Source organism: Brachycentrus maculatus, unplaced genomic scaffold, assembly GCF_059751285.1.
Source record: "Brachycentrus maculatus isolate JH-2025_06_01 unplaced genomic scaffold, ASM5975128v1 h1tg000152l, whole genome shotgun sequence".
In the NCBI taxonomy this organism is placed as follows: Eukaryota; Metazoa; Arthropoda; class Insecta; order Trichoptera; family Brachycentridae; genus Brachycentrus; species Brachycentrus maculatus.
Genome location: NW_028280905.1, coordinates 598,926 through 619,306, shown reverse-complemented (window position 1 = coordinate 619,306; position 20,381 = coordinate 598,926). Strand labels below are relative to the sequence as shown.

Genomic DNA, 20,381 nt, shown 5'->3' with positions numbered 1-20,381 from the left:
GCACTGCATCGTATTGACGCAGTGTTATCTCGATCATTAATTACAATGAAAGCAAGGTGATCAGTCCCGCGCTTCAGATATTAGTCCAGAATGACATTAAATAAATATTAGAATAAAAAATAAACTCCATTTATTTTAACTCTACAGGAATTGAACCCGGTATTTCCACCAGTAGCCAAACGCCCCAATCACTATACTACTCGTACGTAGTCAGAAAAGTTACATTTAAAAACAGTTATTTCTGACGTAAAACGGTAAAACGTCCTAGTAAGACCAACGTAATAAAAAAAAATATATATATTGTTTGATTGGACAAGTTAAAAGTGCTACACAAAAAATATTAATTACACGATTGTTTCTTTTTTTTTTGAATTACCTAACGTCGAAGTGACTCTGAAATTTAGCTACGGCTTATGCAACACCGTTTATCATGTCCCTACTCAGGCTTCAACTTTATAAGTTTCATAGCCTATGCCTACTTGTGAGTGAATTTAATCTTTATGTTTAAAGTTACTATAATTTCATGTAATTCATGAGTGAAAATTCTAGGCAAAAACACTCGCTACACGATTGTTTGTTTACACATACAAACATTTTATTAAATTGTCATAAATTCAATCAAATCAATCAGTTCAAAGTACATAGAAAACGCATTTAAGTAATAGAAGCTATATGACGCCGCACTCGATCTAACCAGGTCAGCGCCCTAAGTTTAAATATAATTTTAAAGTAGGTACCGAAGACAGGTATGAAATATTATATGATCAAATTGCCACACTCTTGTGTGCCAGATATCTATTATTATATAATGAATTTATTAAAGCAACAAATTGAATGGGACAAGTCTTGATATTGACAGTTGAATGAATTCAAATGACCTAATACAATATTACATCGTGAGATAATAACTACAGCTGGGTAACTTCAAAATTCATGTTTTCTATTCAGCCACCAAAAATATTACCCTATTTTCTGTCTGCGTATGCGTCAAATATATAAATTTATTTACATCATTCTGTATTACAATTGAAATATGTCTTACTCAGGATCATTATTCTGCGAATCAACCCCTGAATCTCCATCTAGGTAGCCATATGCACCAATATAGTACACTACGGAGTTGAACCTACAATATTGTTATTACTAATTTTAAATGTTGTATTTTTAGGCTTATCAGGTAGATGCCATTTCTTCGGATTAATACATACTCGTATATATCATTGTATATTTTTGTATTTGTCGTGGCTGCATGTTTAGTGGGGCATTTGTGATTTCTAAATATGTAGCTAAAGAGGCATTTGTGATTGGTAAATGGCTAATGAGGTATTGACACATGACTAGTGTGGTATTTGTGATTGCTAGTGAGGCATTCGTAAAGACTACGTGACTAGTGTAGTATTTGTGATGGCTACATTGCTAATGTGGCATTTGTGATTGCTAAATGGTTAATGAGGTATTGACACATGAACTAGTGTGGTATTTGTGATTGCTACTGAAGCATTCGTTAAGACTACGTAACTAGTGTGGTGTTTGTGATGGCTACATTGCTAATGTGGCATTTGTGATTGCTAAATGGTTAATGAGGTATGGCACATGGACTAGTGTGGTATTTGTGATTGCTACTGAAGCATTCGTTAAGACTACGTAACTAGTGTGGTGTTTGTGATGGCTACATTGCTAATGTGGCATTTGTGATTGCTAAATGGTTAATGAGGTATGGCACATGGACTAGTGTGGTATTTGTGATTGCTTGTGAGGCATTCGTTAAGACTACGTGACTAGTGTGGTATTTGTGATGGCACCATTGTTATGTGGTATTTGTGATTGCTAAAATGGCTAATTAGACGTTTGGGATTGTTAAATTTCCAGTGTGACATTTGTGATTGCTACATGCCTAGTGTGGTAGTTGATTTATATTTTATTTATTATTTGTGATGTATTTGTGCTTCACGGCTAGTGTGACGTTTGTTTTCATTGTTCGGATATTTTTTCTATTAGGTACCTATATTTTACTTTATAAATAGAAAGCGCAAGAAAACTACGAAAAACTTCTATCGGATAAAGAATCTTAAACAAAAACACTCGGAAAGTTCCAGAATAAATAATGCTGTGCCAATTTGTCTTAACCCATTCATAACGAAGGTCCGAAAGTCGTTATGTTACAACTTCGACAATATTGTTCTAACCCTTGTCTGTACATGATGGCGCATAGGGCACTGCCTCGCATCGACAAGGTGTTAATCTTAATTTCTGATTATTTTCCTTCTTTTTTTGTTGTTGTTAAATTTAAGAGAAATATTTGTGTTTTTATTATTCATAAAAATATTTCATACTATTTCGGAGAGTCTAAGTGGATCATTATTAGACGATGTACTCCCTAACAAATCGGCTGTCCAAACTCAAAACACAGTAAGGGACATTTTTTGGTAGTACGTTTTTTTTTTGCATTTTTGGACTAAGTAGATTCTACTTAGTCCAAAAATGCAAAAAAACGTACTACAAAAAAATGTCCCTTACTGTGTTTTAAGTTTGGACAGCCGAAATGTATTCGATACTTTTATAAATCATGACGCCGGATCCGACGGATCCGGTATTTCTCGCTAGAGTACCGAAAGCCGATATATCGAATTTTGGTAGCTTAAGGGTTAAGATTTTGAAAAAAACATTTATATTTTTATTGACATAGACAGCATGTTCGCTATTTCTCTTTTTTATTTCTCTAGACGCGGGAACAATCATGGATTGTAAACACAGATGAAACACTTTTTAATAGATTTATATTATCCACTGACACTTCGTGATGGAATTGCATTTTTAATTTATTATTAGATTAAAACCAATATTTTTAGCTTTTCCACTTTTTATTTGACCAGCGACCGGGTTTCGTCGTTACCGACATCATCAGACTGGTGAGAGGCTTTACAAATTTGTATGTTATATATAAAAGAAGGCAGGAGTTGATAACCATGATTTGATATAATTTTATGAGAAATTAATTTAATTTTAGTGAATTTAAGTATTGTATGATATTTTAAATATTTTTTTTATAAAGGTTTTTTGTATTGAAAGCACGATTTTATATAAAGTTAAAATAGATTTGTATTTTTTGTAAATGAATTTAAATTATGTAACGAGGTATCAGGAAATGCTGGTTGACGGCTCCTTCCACTAAGCTGTGGTTGTCCGGGGGGAGTCCGAAGTTCTCTGAAATGTAAAATTCCCGGCAGTCATTTCTTATCGACAAGACATTAAGGCATCTATTGTTTCTTTTCTAATGGGTAAAGTAAGGGAGAATGAATGTGTGTTACTTGATCATTTAATATGTCTTTATTATGACAATTTTTTAATCTATTTATTTCCAAAATTTTTTTTCCAAAATTTCGAGCCTATCTAATTTTTTCAAAAAAAAAAAAAAAAAAAAAAAAAAAAAAAAAAAAAAAAAAAAAAAAAAAAAAAAAAAAAAAAAAAAAAAAAAAAAAAAAAAAAAAAAATTAGATAGGCTCGAAATTTTGGAAATAAATAGATTAAAAAATTGTCATAATAAAGACATATTAAATGATCAAGTAACACACATTCATTCTCCCTTACTTTACCCATTAGAAAAGAAACAATAGATGCCTTAATGTCTTGTCGATAAGAAATGACTGCCGGGAATTTTACATTTCAGAGAACTTCGGACTCCCCCCGGACAACCACAGCTTAGTGGAAGGAGCCGTCAACCAGCATTTCCTGATACCTCGTTACATAATTTAAATTCATTTACAAAAAATACAAATCTATTTTAACTTTATATAAAATCGTGCTTTCAATACAAAAAACCTTTATAAAAAAAATATTTAAAATATCATACAATACTTAAATTCACTAAAATTAAATTAATTTCTCATAAAATTATATCAAATCATGGTTATCAACTCCTGCCTTCTTTTATATATAACATACAAATTTGTAAAGCCTCTCACCAGTCTGATGATGTCGGTAACGACGAAACCCGGTCGCTGGTCAAATAAAAAAGTGGAAAAGCTAAAAATATTGGTTTTAATCTAATAATAAATTACAGATGAAACATTCTCGAATTATATTTTAAAATATAAATTTGTTGTGTATTGGCAGCGAGCCACGGGCATAAACATCTCCTCTTATAATTCACATTCTGTGTGTGCTTATTCGCGAACTGATATCTACAGGATGTTGGCAAGGAACCACGGCCCGTTGAATTTAAAACACATTAAAATGCTCAAATAACGCAAATTCGTATTTAATTTGAAATAATTTATCATGAAAATATGATAAATGATTCTTAATTGTAACTGATTGCTACTTTACTAATAGATCCTTATTAATTATTATAACTAATAGACATTAATGCTTACGGACGCTAATAGTATTTATTTATTGGACAATTTACATGGCGCCGTTTTCGTGTAAATTTACCTCAAGGGCGCTTCACGAGTTACAGCAATTTCAAAATTTAAGGTGGGATAATCAATATCCCGCCACTTAATTTTCTTTAAACCCAGGTAACATTTAACGTAATTGATTTTTTTTTTTCATCTTTAAAACACCGTATTTGTATTGAAAAAATAAGTTTTTCTTAAGAAAAACACAAGTTAGTGGTTCAAATATTGTACTGATATGGTTGTGGAACTGCATTTTATATATTAAAACAACAACTAAACAGTTTTTTTCCACTTTTACTTTGTTTGCAGTGACCGAGTTTCGTCGTTAATAAACCTGATCACTGGACAGAGAAAATAGAAGTAGAACAATATATGCAGTGATGGGATTCAAAATGTTCAAGAACCGGTTCGCGTTTTAGGTATTACCCCTACCCCCTCCCCTATAATTTTATTTTTATTTTTATTAATTTATTTGTTTTTTTTTATTCTGCACATAAACAGAACATTCACATAACAACTGAGAATGCTCCAAATGCTGAAGCGTATATCTTTCACGACATTTTTTTTACTAATTGCAATTACTGAATTTTTCCACTATTTTTTTTTCATCTTTCCATTGTTTTCTCTTCGTGAGGTTCTAATATTTTGACAACGTGGCGAACCGGAATATTGTGTGACAACAAAGGGGTAAGGACCGGTTCAGCGAACTCTAAAAAATTTAGGCACCAGTTCGCTAGAACCTGTGCGAACCTGCTGAATCCCAACACTATATATATATATATATATATATATATATATATATATATATATATATATATATATATATATATATATATATATATATATGTGGTCAAAAAATAAAATAAAATGTTTTTGTTTTATTACAATATAACTTTAAACAATATATCGCTCACTCCTTTCAAGAACGTCATAAATCAAAAAACTTGATTTTTCAGGAGAACGTTTTTAAAGTTTAAAAGTATAATACAATTTATTAAAAATAAATATCAAGCCACTTATTGAACTTTTTACTGTGCAACAGATGTTTTTAAGTTAAACCTGAAGGTTTTTTCTCCATTTGAAATATAACTAGTTTATTTAAAAAAAAACAGTACCTTTTCTTCAAAATAGAAAAACAACACTTTCTGCCCTGTAGCGGGTAAATATTAAGTTAAAAATATACCTCTTTTGCTGGGATATAGTACATTTCCTGGGCATTCCGAAAACATGCACAACTGAAAATTGTCGATTTTTGATTTATGACATTCTTGAAAGGAGTGAGCGATATGTATATGTAGTTCAAATATTGATTATACTTAGAAATATCCTTACCTTTCCATAAGTTGGGATGTATCTCAGTGGCATAGACTGGAAAATGTTGTGGTGTGGTACGATGCACGATGCAAGATGCAGGTGATGAATGGTCAGGGGTCAGGGGTCAGGATGCACCAATCCAATCATGAGGGAAATAAACCAAATGCTCTTAATATTTATAATTCACTTTCAATGTGTGTGTTTTTACAAGACCCTTTGAAAAATACTACCATTCAAAATACTACTACTACCATCACGCCGTTTCCCCGCAAGGGTAGGCAGAGAGGATGGAACGCCACACTCTTCTGTCCTGACATACATTCCTCGCCTCCTTCACATCCATACATCTAGTCATACATGCCCTCCGATTACGCAGACTTTTGACACCGCCAGATTTTAGGTTCTGATTGATCTGATCATGCCAAGTCTTTTTCATTCGTCCTCGTTCTGTTTGGGAAAACAGAACGAGGACGATCGAGTTAGTGAGTTAGTCAATTACATAATCCAGTATTTTGAAGAAAATATATTATAAGAAAATATATGTGGCGAATGTGAGATCCCTCTCACATTCGCCACATATATTTTATTCAAAATACTGTATTATGTAATTGACTAACTTACTAACCATCGCGCTGCTTACCCGTAGAAGGTAAGCAGAGATAATGGAACGCAACACAAATATGTCCTAGCAAAAAATCTTCACCTCATAAATTTGTTTTAAAATTCTTTGCTCACTCATTTGTTCCACATGTCCAAACCATCTCAATCCATCTTTCTGTTTTTTTACTATCGATAAAGCTTATTTCATAACTACTACTTCACTGCGGGGTGAATAAAAACAACCTATATTGTCGTTAATGTGCTGTCATCACCAGGGGCGTGCCTTCCGTATAGGCAGAAAAGCAGTGCCTATCCTAACTTACCCGCGTGACATATAAAAATGCAATCAGTACCTACCCTACCTCACTAACTAGTACCAGCTTACCTTACTACTTACATATACTGCCTACTCTAGTAAGTAGTACCAGCTTACCTTACTACCTACCTCTTACTGCCTACCCTTATTCATTCTCTGTGCACGCCACTGGTCATCACGTTGTTTTCATTTTTAATATTAAAAAAACATCTAAAAATCACAAGATGTTGGTACTATTATTAATATTTAATATTGTAAAAATATGTGAAGAAATAAGGGAGAAATAACGGATTTAAGCTCTATATTTAAATTGGAAGAAAAACGAACACTTCGTGACGTCATTACTTCAAACCGCAGGAAAATGGGAAAACCGCGAACATATGTTGCCAATATACAGTTGCGTAATATACAATATATAATAATGCTATGCGTAAGCGAAGTTGTTTGATATTTTTAATAAATAGTAAGAGAATATTGAAAATCATTTTATATAAGGTCTATGTTACATTCTGACATCTCAACATAGATGAAGAAGAATGTGGAAGTCTAAGTATTTACAGGGCTTATAAACTTTTATTAGGCTGGTGAAGTTATGACTTTACACACGTGTAACATTCACCATTCTACCCATGATTGACAACAACACTTCTCAAAATTTTGGAACTCAAAAAATCATTTTCCATTCATAATCTTCTTCTTGGTCGTCTGATCTTATTTCTTTACACAATTCCCTCTTACACTCCGCAGTTTCATCATTAATTCATCTAATTTATCATTCTTCTCACAGTATAATATTTCTATAGAACTCCGTTTAATCTTTCCTCATTTTTACTCATTATTTTTTTAAAGTTAAAAATTTCCAACCACCAAAATATATAGATGAGAAACCTTAAACAACAATCCTGTGTATAAAAATAAAACTTTCCTTTTTTCTCTTAATTTCTGTGTATTATTTTAGATTCAAATATAATTAAAGTGCGTAGGTAAATGTGGTTTTTCAACGGTTTAATGACCAAGTGATTTATTCGACTTTTTAATGGGATAATATGACTACATAATTGAACATGTGATAATTCTCCATATTAGAAACACACTAAAATCACACACCAACTGTTACAAAATATTACTATTTAAGTGTTTGAAATTTTCTGTGTTGTATTGTTTAGAATCTAAAAAATACAAATCTAAAACTTTAGATGATGGATAGTCAAAAAAGTGATACCTTTTAATGACTTAAAAAAACATCACTACACTACGAGTAGGTATAATAACTGTTTATGTATTACTTTTAAAATCAAACACAGATTTTTTAGTCTACTTTTGCTTTCAAACGTTCGTTTGAAAATGCCACAACTAGGCGAAACAATTGTCACGATATCCATATTTATTTGTTTTTTTTTTAAATAAAAAAATACAGCTTAGTAGACTTAAAAAATCTGTGTCAGATTTAAAAATTAATACATAAATTAAAATGGAGTTCTACAAATTAAATGCCAAATCAATAAATAATAACAGTTGTTAGTGAATAAAGTTTTATAAAATATTTTTTTTAATGAACACTTTTTACTGTGATTTCTTTATTTCGGACGAAATGGCCAGCAAGAGTAAAAATAATGATAATTTACATTTTCAATACTTTTCAGGCAGAAATTTCACACGGAAGTTAATAATTTAACAACGTATGGTAGATAATTTTGACATTTCAATTCAATAAAAATAAAAATAAAACCTTTTCAGTATCATTATCATTCCTAATAATACTGATTGACAACCGGTTTCAAAATTCTAAAACCGGTAAGAAATAAAGGTCTAGAATCAAAGTTAAAGTTATCCACACTACGTAGTTACCTCGTTAACTTTTCATTTTAATTCCAGCCAGCAGTTTGGCCAGCGGCCTACGTTTTTACAGCATTTTGGTGTGTCCAAATCCTTGTTCACAAATCTGGGTTATTTTGACATTCTCCACTCAGGAGTTATTTTGACATTTTGAAATCTCAACATAGATGAAGAAGAATATGGTAGTCTGGGTATTTACAGGGCTAACGACCACCCATCATAGGTTGGTTTAAGTGATCACTTTATGCACGTGTAAAATTCACCATTCTTCTCATGATTGAAAATCACACTTCACAATTTTTTGACTTACTCAAATCAACCATAGATTTAGCCGAGAACACGCATATGAAGCGACGTATGAATTATATGAGTTCCAAATTTTTGAGCACTGCGGTTGTCAATCACGGGAAGAATGTGTTACACGTGTATTATTAATTGATCACTTAAATCAGCCTATGACGGGTAAATACCCAGACTTCTATATTCTTCATCTATGTTGAGGTGTCAACAAGTTAACGTTTTCCCTTCTTAGTGTGTATGTATGTAGATAACTTTAACTTTGTTTTCAGTAAAAAAAAACTTTTTTTAGTAACTAAATCTTTCTGAAAATGTGGATCCTCAAGCGGTTTTGAAAACCATCATTTTAAATGAAAGGCCAAAAATAAAGTAAAAGTTATCTACTACTTCTTCTGTATGGAATCCCTGCTCTGGTCCAATTTAATTTAAATTTGTTTATTTAAAAAATATTATGTTTGAAAAAAGTTGCAGACGCACACAGAAATAGAAATTTCGTTAAAGTCAAAGTATCCAACACTCAACATTTAGAAACCTATATTTCATATCACACTCCGTGGTCATCCACCGTGTCAGGTGACGGATAAATAGCTAAAAGATAAATCTTTTCAGACGTGTGGTTTGAAATATAAGTTTCTAACTTAAGGATGTGATATTATTATCAAAGGAACGGATTATTAGGAGGAACTTGTAACTTGTAACATTGCTCTCGTGTTTCAGTTTGTCCATAGACACTCGGGGAAGAAATAAAAACAAAGATGGCGTGTCAAAATTATCGTATATTTATTAGAAAATTTCGAAGCGTGTTAAAAGCGTTTCTTTATTTTTTAACCTAATTAACGTACGTTATAAAATCATAATAAAAATATTAAAAAATCAGTACTACAAAATGAGGGAGTACACGGCTGCTATGTTAATGTAAAGCTCAGTATAGACGCGGGTGTCGTACGCGAGTAAAGGGGGCTATGCACGCTGCGGCGGCGGCTGCGACGGCCTACACGCGGTACGAGTAGTGGCGGTAGTTGGTGCCGTACGGCAGGCGGCCCGACGACGTGGAGCTGTAGCTGGCGTGGTAGCTGCCGGGCCCGTCACCCGAGCGCGAGGAACGCTCCGTGGAGTAGTTGTAGTTGGAGCCCGGCCCGGCGCCCGAGCGGCTCTCCACGCTGCTGGTGTAGGCCGAGGAGCGCGGGGCCCCCGAGCCGGCGGACGAGGCCACGTTGCTGGTGTAGGAGTACGAGTACTGCTCCTCGGCGCGCCGGGGCACCCCGGGAGTGTCCAGCACCACGTAATGGCGCGGCGTCTGCAACAACACACGTCACCGCGGTCACAACTGCCGACTCACAGCTGACCGATTTCAACGAGTCCGGTGTTTAACCCTTTGACGACTTTCGGCCGGCGATTTGAAAAATCTAACGTTCCGAAATGTGAATATCCGTGTGAGCGCGACTACGAAATTGATTTTTTGTGTTTGAATTAATTTACATGTTCTATCCAAACTGAAACAGAAGACCATGTTGTGTGGGAGGAATTAAGCGGGTGAAGTGGGTAAAATTGAGTGTGGCGGAATTATCCGACCCGTCGTTAAAGGGTTAGTTACCAGAAGGTAAACTCGAGAAAAACGGTAGTTTCCAGCTAAGCGAATCTCCACAAACATGCAGACACAAGATAATACAATACAAAATACAACCACAGAAAATCTTTGTCGGTTTAGTTAACCTCGGGATACTGTAACTACGTATTTACCTTTTTCTTCGGTTCTCTTCGCTCAGTGTTTCGTTCGTAATACCTTCTCAAAGTTTCAATAATTATTTTATTTACAAAGGTTTGTGAAAATAAAACTCCGAATCTTTAAAAAACGGTTTCTTTATTTTATGAAAATTTTCTCACTTTACAAAATCGTTGCTTTAAAAAAATCAATCAAAAATATGCTTGCAACTAATAATCTATAAAGCGAGTCGATAAAAAAGCGCATTCAAAATCGTACAATATGTTGTGTCCCATAAGTAATACAAAAATACTTAATAGTAATAAGCGTTGCGTCGAGGAGATATAAATAATAGAATAGCGTATCGTTATTAAATGGAAGAAAGCGAGATCATTGCGCGAAAAGCGTTAAAAATTCGTTCGTTGCGGGTTTTTTCGTAAAACTACTAAAAGCTTAAAATATTATACTGCGAGATTTTTAAGTTGCTGTTCTAGATCGGGGGGAAGGAGATATTTATAATAAGCGTATTTGATACGGGAATTAAGCTTTTAGCGCGTAGGGATACTTGTTTTTTTTTGTTATTTATGAATTTATTTACAAAAGTTTATTTTATTGAGTGGTAGTTAATAGGTCGCATAGTTGCTGTAGAAGACTCTCGTCTTGGGCTCGGTGTAGGCCCTGGAGCGGTGCGCGGCCGGCAGCAGGACGTCCATGTGTTGCTTGTCGGTGAGCGCGGCCAGCTCGCCGCCCGCCTCGAGCAGCAGGTCGTGCCGGCGCACGGCGCTGAGCACGCGGTCGCGCGTGCGCTCGCGCGGGGACACGTACTCGGCCAGTGGCCGGCTCAGCACGCGCTGGCTGGGCCGGATGGACGCGCGGCCCTGCGGCGTGAGGATGTACAGCGTGGGGGCGCGCGGCGCGACCGGCTGGCGCTTGCCGTACGCGGTCACGGGGTCCGCCACGAGGCTGGGCCGCGGCACGAAGGGCACCTTCTCCCAGTCCACTTGGGATTGCCTCTGCAATGCAATGCCCACAGCGCTCATTAGACGGTGCGAAGAGCGACCGGCGCGGCGGCGTGCGACACGCTGCGCGCGAATCCGTCCGATCGGCCGTGGTCACCTTAATCCGCTTTCTTTTACGATATTCATTTTTATTTATTTTCATCATATTCCGATATTCATTGATTCTAAACATTGTTCAAAGGGTCTATGATATTACATTTCTCAGTTCACGTAATTTAATTTAATTAATTGATTCGGCGGTCACTTTGTTGTAATTTAAAATTCTCTTAATAAATACCATATTTCTTAATATCTATTATGAAACATGTCTCGATGCATTCCGTATCATTTGAAAATGATGCAGAATGTATCGAAACGCTTGTCACAATTGATTTTTACGAAATAGTGGTATTTACGAAGCGTCACGCAATTTAAATTACAATCTACGTTGAGTACCAAACTATTTTCAAAACGAGAGTGTTCAAAATATTTTAAAACGATTATTATAAGAAACATATTCTTCTTCTGATCTCTATCCACGCTATCCAATAGGGCAACATAAAGAAAACGTTTCGAAGACAGTGGCGTCGTGTAAAATTTTCTTGGCGGATTACGTCTGAAAAAATTAATTCCCTATTCCACCTCGATATGACCATAGATTTTTTTACATGGTTGTCACGTTGATTTTGGTATCTTCCTTTTGAAGGTTAGAAATATGATGATATTTTCATACAATCCTTTCTCACCGCAGACAATTTTTCATATTTTATAAGTATATATGACGTTTAATGAGACAAAAAAGAACGAATGTCATGTCTATGATCTATCAGATGAATTTTTACAATTTATTCCCATATGAAAATGATTTTACGCTTTATTTATGTTTTATCTATAATTAAACTATCTCTTATTATTATATTATAGGTGAACCTCAAAACACACGTCTCGGAAGTTTTAATTGAAATCATGCAATATTACTGACATATACTATTAATAACAAAAACAACTACCGTTGCGTTTTGTATGAGCATTTGCAATTTTTATTGTTAAATAAATTATTTTTTAAAGATCTAAGCTAAAATCATGCACGGAGATTTATGTGTAGGACCCATCGTAATAGGTTTTCAGTTGTGTATATCGGTCAGTAATATATTGTAATAATGTTGAATGAAACATAATATATTTAACTAATATAAAAATTAAAAAATAAACATTTAAAATAACCGACAGTAATTTATTGAACACCTTTTATATTTTATTTGAATTAAGCAGTTTCATTAAAAACTGAATTATAATAAATATCGTGTTTTTGTTTGATTTTCCTATTTAAAAAATATATTAAATTTAAAATATCAAACCACTATATTACTACTAGATAAAATTATAATTAAAAGGTATGAATAGAATTGAAGGGTTAGGAAAATTATCAATATTAAAGAGTTCAGCGATGTATGTAAGCAAGAAAACATTCACGTAAATATTCTTCGGGAATAGTAATGCATTATGTATTCATATAATTTAATGTTGATAGTTAATTTTAGTTATGTATTATGTATATTAAATACTTTAAAAATGCTTATCCAAACAAAGCAACAACAAAAAAACATCGAATACCCTACACCACTGTCCCTTTTGAGTGACGAATAAAATCTGATAATGCACTTATAGAATTTTTTGCCTCTTGCAGACGATGCACGGTAACTGCATGAAGCAATTGGCGAACAGACGTTTGCAAGTACAATTACATGAACGCTCTTTCGAAAATGCACATATTATGAAAATTAATGTAAGTAAGTATTGTTGGTAATGCTGAGGGGAGTATGAATCGTCTCCTGAATAGTTGACCAATAGAGATTGATCTTTTCCATTTAAGGAATTTTAGATTCAGGCAATGCCTCTGATTGTGTGACACGAATGATATTACTTCAGCCTTCTCCTTGTGTCCAGTATTGAACAAAGCCCCCCCTCTTGGACTTCCACAGTCCTCTGATGGAAGCGACTCTCTTCCAGGCAGGCCCACCACTTTCTCAATGTCATCGGATCATCTTGTCTTGTTACCCACGCTTCTACGTCCTGTTCTAGGACCTTTTTGGTCCATCTATCTTCAGACATACGTGCAACATGACCTGCCCAGTTCCACTTTTGTTCGCGATTATTTGAGCCACATCTGTTACCTTGGTCTTTTCCCTTATCCAAACATTATGTAACATATATTGTTGGTTGTTTTATTATCTTCTTATTTTTCGTTTGATATACATACTAACTTTATTTATCTGGCTATATTTTTTAAATAAGCGATGTTTTTCGACTGTAATTGGCTCTAGCTGTATGCATATAAATTCAAAATCATTAAATAAAATAAATTAGTCACAGTATATTGAGTGTGTCCAAACATTTGTTCACAAATCTGGGTTCTGTCCTCTTAGGAGTTACATATTTTAAATATTGATACCTCAACATAGATGAAGAAAGTTTCACTTGTATAAAGTGATCTTAAACCAGCATATAACAGGTCGTATATATATTACCCAGACATAAATATTCTTCTTTGTCTATGTTGAGATATCAATATTTAAAAAATCAATTAGTACTTGCGCAAGTTGTAGCATAGCTTGCAAAGCCCATAAAATGTTATAAAAATCCTATTTTAAATATCTTATCGGAAAAAATATATTTTTTTGGATCCAATAACTGAAGATGAAATACCAGATTAAGTACATTATACATATATATATATATATATATATATATATATATATATATATATATATATATATATATATATATATATATATATATATATATATATATATATATATATATATATATATATATATATATATATATATATATATATATATATATATATATATATATATATATATATATATATATATATGAATTTTACATCTAAGCCAATTTTTTTGTTATTATTCCATAGTTTATTTCTTCGTCCAGCTTTATCTCTTTAGTGCGACCTGTGTCGACCATTTAATACTACAGAAAGTGTCACCTGAGTCTGTCATGATAAATCGGCAAGCCAAAATTATATTGTGAAGTCATTTCTTTCTCCAAATCCTTGGCAAGTCGTATTCAAATGATATCTGGTCGGTAACTCGACATAGGCACGTTTGAAAACTTTCCAAAATACAACGCACGGCGCACGGCACGTCTTGGCTCGAAGATTAAGAGCATAAACAGTCGATGATGTCCGAGTTATACATCGTTAATGCATTATTATCAATGCTCATGCACACTGATTGCAGTGATTGCACAATAATTGTATTGTGAGTTGTAGTTCATAACGTATTGGCGAAGGAAGGTACCGAATATACAGCAGTAGGTACTGAAATACAACAGTAGGTACTGCAAATACAAGAGTAGGTACTGAAAATACAGCAGTAGGTACTGTATATACAAGAATATGTACTATACATATATACAGCAGTAAGTACTGAAAATACAGCAGTAGGTACTGCATATCAAGCAGTAGGTACTGCATATGCCAGAGTAGGTACTGAAAATATAACATTAGGTACTGAAAATACAGCAGTAGGTACTGTATATAGAGCAGACCACAGATTATATCCGTATGTACCAAAGATATATACAGTTATTTGATCTTGATTATTAATTGCATGAAAACAACAGTCACACGTCTCAGTTCCAGGTAATATTAAATGAAAATTAGAATGAAAAATCACTTATATTTATTTTAACTCCCTGGGAATCGAATCCAGAACCTCCAGCGTGGTAGCTAAACCCCCTGACCACTACGCCAGGATGTAAACAAAATTATTATTCATAATATATGCCAATAAATTTCAAAGTTATTGGGATTATATCTCATAATTATAATTATAAGGATTACGACTCGTCATCAGCTGGTTCAAGTGATCAAGTGATCATTTTATATACCGTAATCACTTAAACCAGCTAATGACAGTTCGTAATCACCGTGTATATTTATCGGGTTTCATAATAAAACTTTAATAAATTGTCGGGTTAAATCCAGGATTTGTAGATAAAGATTTGTACACACTAATAAAAGTATTGATTGTTTTCTATATACTAAAATTATTTCTGAAAATCTATTAACGTTTCATTATTTGTATTACGAAACGTAAGAAAATGCTATTTTTGCTTCCAATGCCCCTGTTATTGAAATCAACAGTTTAGAGCATGCTTTCATATTTCGCCATAATATGTTTTTCTAAAAATATATTCGGTATTTCTTGCCAAATTTACGTCTACTTTGAAATTTCGTCGAGGCGATTCGATGATTGAAAAGTTTTCATTATAGCCCCAGGGCAGATGTAATCTCTCTATTTAGTAAACAGCGTTGACAGTTGATAAAAAAATAAAAGAAAACCCGCCGAATTTTGACACATTTCCCGATATTTTCCCGCGCGCGCGGCGTCGCGGTAGAGACGCGCGCCGTTTCAAATCTCGTGTCTAAATTTGGCGCGCTGGACGCCAAAATGTTTCCGAGATTGTAATCTTAGTAGCCGCTTACACCATCCTTTTTTTAATTTGTCCGAAGAGCGAGCTGGGTTATTTCAATACGTTATTATCCCAAAGGCGCTGCGCGAAAATCCGGAGATTGCAAACAGCGAAATGTTTACGCCAGTGTCAAAGTATGGCGGCCGGAAAAGAATATCCGCGCGGGAACGAATTTGGAACAAACATTGTTTGATAATTCACGGTAGGTACCTATGCAGTACCTACTCATTTAAATGTGCTCAATTTGTTTGATATTTATGTCTTTGATAGATAAATGCTTCCTTAGATTGATTTATTTACAATAACACGATTATTTTTGTATCTAACGATTTATAAATTATGAAGAAAAATATTTTGCGTGCATAATAATTTACACAATTAACATAACCGACACGACGTTATAGTATTTGGTAACGTTCCAAGAAAATGGATCGTTTCCAATTTCAAAGAACCTGTTGTCTGTAAAAATAATAAACGCGTCTATTACAATATATATTAACATTATTTCCAAAATAATTAAATATTTAAAAAAAAAATACCTGTATACTTTGAATAGTGCAACACTGTAATAGTGCAACAATGGATTGATGCAGCGATATTTTAATCGTTAATTACATGAAGGAAATTCAGTCAATTTTATTTTTTTTTAAATTGTTTTGAACTGTTGATAAAAAATAATTTCAACTTAAGAAAATGGTTCATTATAGCACTTAGTTTTAAGCACTAAAAATTGCCATGATGAATGCCATTGATCAGCTTTGAGTAGCATAGTAAGAAGAATATGATAATTTAAATATTGCATTTGATCGCGAATCGCGAATCTAGAAGCAAGCTAGCCAAAAGTTTTTTTTTTAAATTCAGGTATTAAATATCATTACTTTCTTCGGAAAACAATAAAAATCGTCAAATTCCTATTTATCACCAATTCCGTAATTTTTTTCTTCAAGTTTTATCGAACTCAGGACCTCCTGAATACTATTTGAACGAATTAACCACTACACTATAAAAAAATCATTAAAATAATTATATATTGCCTTTTAATTTTTTTCTCACAAAAATTATTAAAAAATTGGGTTGGGGTAGATAGTTCAAGAAGTAAAAACTCCAGTTTTTAGAACATGTTGAATCTTAATTCACTTCATGGGCATACAACATAATTGAGGCGCATTTGATTTTTTAAAAATCATATTGATACTCCGGTATTCTTAGAACGAAAAAATGAGAGAAAGATATTGTGCACAACAAAGATTTTTTTCTGGAACACTAACGAGGTCGAACCAACAAAGATTTTCGGCGCTTCCATCGAGAACACTTGAACATCGATAAATTTCATAACTCACTACGAAAAGGAGGGAAAAGTGACAAAATGTGGACTTACCGTCACCGAGTACGCGGACGGGCGCGTCGTGTATGGCCTGCGGGTGGTATAAAAGTCGCTTTCGTACACCATTTTGTGTGTTTTGTGGTCGTGTTCACTAGACTATGGAGGTAAATGGGTGGAACAAGTCGGTGTCGGGATGGTGTCGGCTTGGCGTCTCGCTGTGTTGTGAAGCTCCGTCGGCTGCCGTCGTTCCATGTACCCTTTTAGCTGGCAGCTTTCCGTTACGGATTTTCCGCACACCACTCTGGACCAGGGAGCGTCAACCGCGCCATTTCTGCGTTGGCTAAAGAATCTTGATTAATCACGGTCTATTTTCTGTCAGTAGAATTGTACAATTTATTGATATCTATTATTAAGGAATACCATTAAGTATGAATTATACTGTAGTGTAATGGTCAGCACCCTCGGCTACCGTAATGGTCCCGGGTTCGATTTACAAGGAAGGGGTTAAATAAAATGAGTGATTTTATTTCTAGCTCTTTTGCTATTTCATCACTCTAATATTTATTCAATATTACCCTGGACTGGTACCTGAAGCTCAGGGCTGATCACCTTTGCTTCATGTGTTAATGATCAAGATAACACTCCGTTTATATGATGCAGTGCCCTATTCACCATTGGGTGCGGATGAGGGTTTAACATGAATCATACATAATATGCACAATCATACACAATATAATATTTTTTGATTAAAGAGTTTTTCGACTATTGGGAGATTTTCCGTAAAATTTCGATAAATACATTTATGAATCTTCAAGCAAATTTTTAAATTAGCCAATTAAAAAACAGTTTATCGCAAAGATTTCAATATTCAGTTACGGTTCAACTTCTACAAAATGTGCTATCAAAAAATCCAAATATATATTTTTTAAGTGGTATGAAAAGGTTGACGAAATGTCTCTCTTAAAATGGTATTTCCATCACCGACTGTTGGTCGAATCGAGGCTATTTTTACCCTATTGACAGCTAACATTTATGTATATTACTAATCAGTTATACCTACCTATTTATATTGTTATTTACAGATATATTTACAAATGCAGCAGGTATCTCAGTGGTTGGAGCGCTACGTGCAGCGCAGTCAAGGGATAACTGGAGAAAAGTCATTACTTCCACAAGGGTCACAACCCTCAGTAATGAGGAATAAGACGGAGAAGAAGAATTCAAATGAAATATTTTCATTCAATATTAGTTGACTATCTCAGGTACAGGATTATTATTATACACAAAGAGATATTATTTTAGTTAATATGATCTTATTTTAGGTAAAGGTGATTCACTTCCGCATACTGAATGAGAAGAAAAGATGACGTTTGTAGCTTTACAACAGTAAACAGAGGGTTAATCTTGCCAAAAACGTGTGCCTATGGCAATAATCGAATGAATAGACAAGGCCTACTAGAGACAGGCCTGGGCGCGCAAACGCCGAATTACGAAGTCAGTGCTATTGTCCGCGTGCGATATGCGAGTGGAATTTCGGATAATTTTTTAAAGGTTTAAACCTACAATTTTCGAAAATCCAGATGTTTAAATGATAACAGTTTATACAAAAAAGGAAAGGTAAAAATAAAACGAATTAATATTACATAAAAAGGCATTATTTATTTTCTTATATACACACACATACACATACACATATACATGTATATATATAAAATTAAAATTTAAAATGGACAGAAATTACCACAAAGCTATAATCTCACCATAAAAGACATGCATCAGGAGTATAATTATTTCTAATATGTATATTTATATAAATATATATATATATATATATATATATATATATATATATATATATATATATATATATATATATATATATATATATATATATATATATATATATATAAATATGTATATATATATATACATATATATATATATATATATATATATATATATATATATATATATATATATATATATATATATATATATATATATATATATATATATATATATATATATATATATATATGTATATACATATACACATTTAACATTAAAAACATGTAATATAACAGTAATTGAAAAAAATCTATTCAACACAAATATTTTAAGCATAAGATATCAAATGGAAAAATAATTGGACATGAAAAGAAGCTTATAATTATTATGTAAGTAAATTTCTTAATATTGGTGACCATAAGTCGATTCAATTACAACATTTGCATTTAATCTTGTACTACTCAATTTAACAAAATACTTCAATTTTGTTAAATTGACAATTGAGAATATGTGATTTATGTTATGTGAAGGATTTAATTTAAAGACATGTTACATTAATTTACTCAAACAGTTTACACATTAGGTTTGATAGTTGATGGTTATGGATGAGAAAAAACTAATAAAATTTTAGTACTTTTCTACTTGATCCCGAACAACTTTGTGCAGCAAGTTCATCATTTTTGATTTTTGCTAAGTTACTTAAAAGGATTTTACAGGTTCTATGGCAAATATTTTCTAATATTATTAGCAAAGTCTTATTACAAATACATTCATTTAAAAAATCACCTTGATTCAAGAAATAATAATTTAATTTAGAAACACTTATCTTATTTAAAATATAGAGTTGATTCTGGCCACTAATAAAAACATCAGGACAATAATCTAAAATTGTTTGCAAACTAAACCATACCAATGCTGTAGCAAGAGGAATGCACAAATAATTAGTATTAAATAACATATGATACGTAGCCGAGGAGTGTACAAACATTGACGCTGCAAATATCAAAGTATTCCCGCTGTATCGACGGAGATTTTTTAGGGTAGCGGCATACTTAATTTGTTCTATAATGAACATAATTCTCTGATCACTATCTGGGAAGTGTGATTGCAACATAATTAGAACATCATTTAAATCAATGGCGGGGATGGTAATGTCATGGATAGAGGATTCAATAAAATTTATCACGTCAGTTAAATCATCTACGTTTTTGATTATACTCACATTTCTTGGATGACGACTTTTACTTACTAACTTATTACCTAAATATAAATGTATTTTTAAATCACTCACTACTTTAATAGC

General features: G+C 33.1%; 1 protein-coding gene across 4 annotated transcripts in view; it reads right to left on the bottom strand.

The window, feature by feature from the left end:
• LOC148308706 (uncharacterized) overlaps nucleotides 1-17,514 on the bottom strand; it is a 34,955-nt gene extending 17,441 nt beyond the window's left edge. For all 4 annotated transcript variants that reach the window (XM_088261260.1, XM_088261262.1, XM_088261261.1 and 1 more), the window contains exons 1-2: nucleotides 17,345-17,514; nucleotides 5,733-5,768 (exon numbers count right to left, since the gene is read on the bottom strand). In XM_088261260.1, coding sequence (XP_088117386.1) covers nucleotides 5,733-5,768; nucleotides 17,345-17,416 — 108 coding nt within the window. In that variant the 5' untranslated portion in view covers nucleotides 17,417-17,514. The remainder of the gene's footprint in view (nucleotides 1-5,732; nucleotides 5,769-17,344) is intronic.
• Between the last annotated feature and the right edge of the window lie 2,867 nt (nucleotides 17,515-20,381).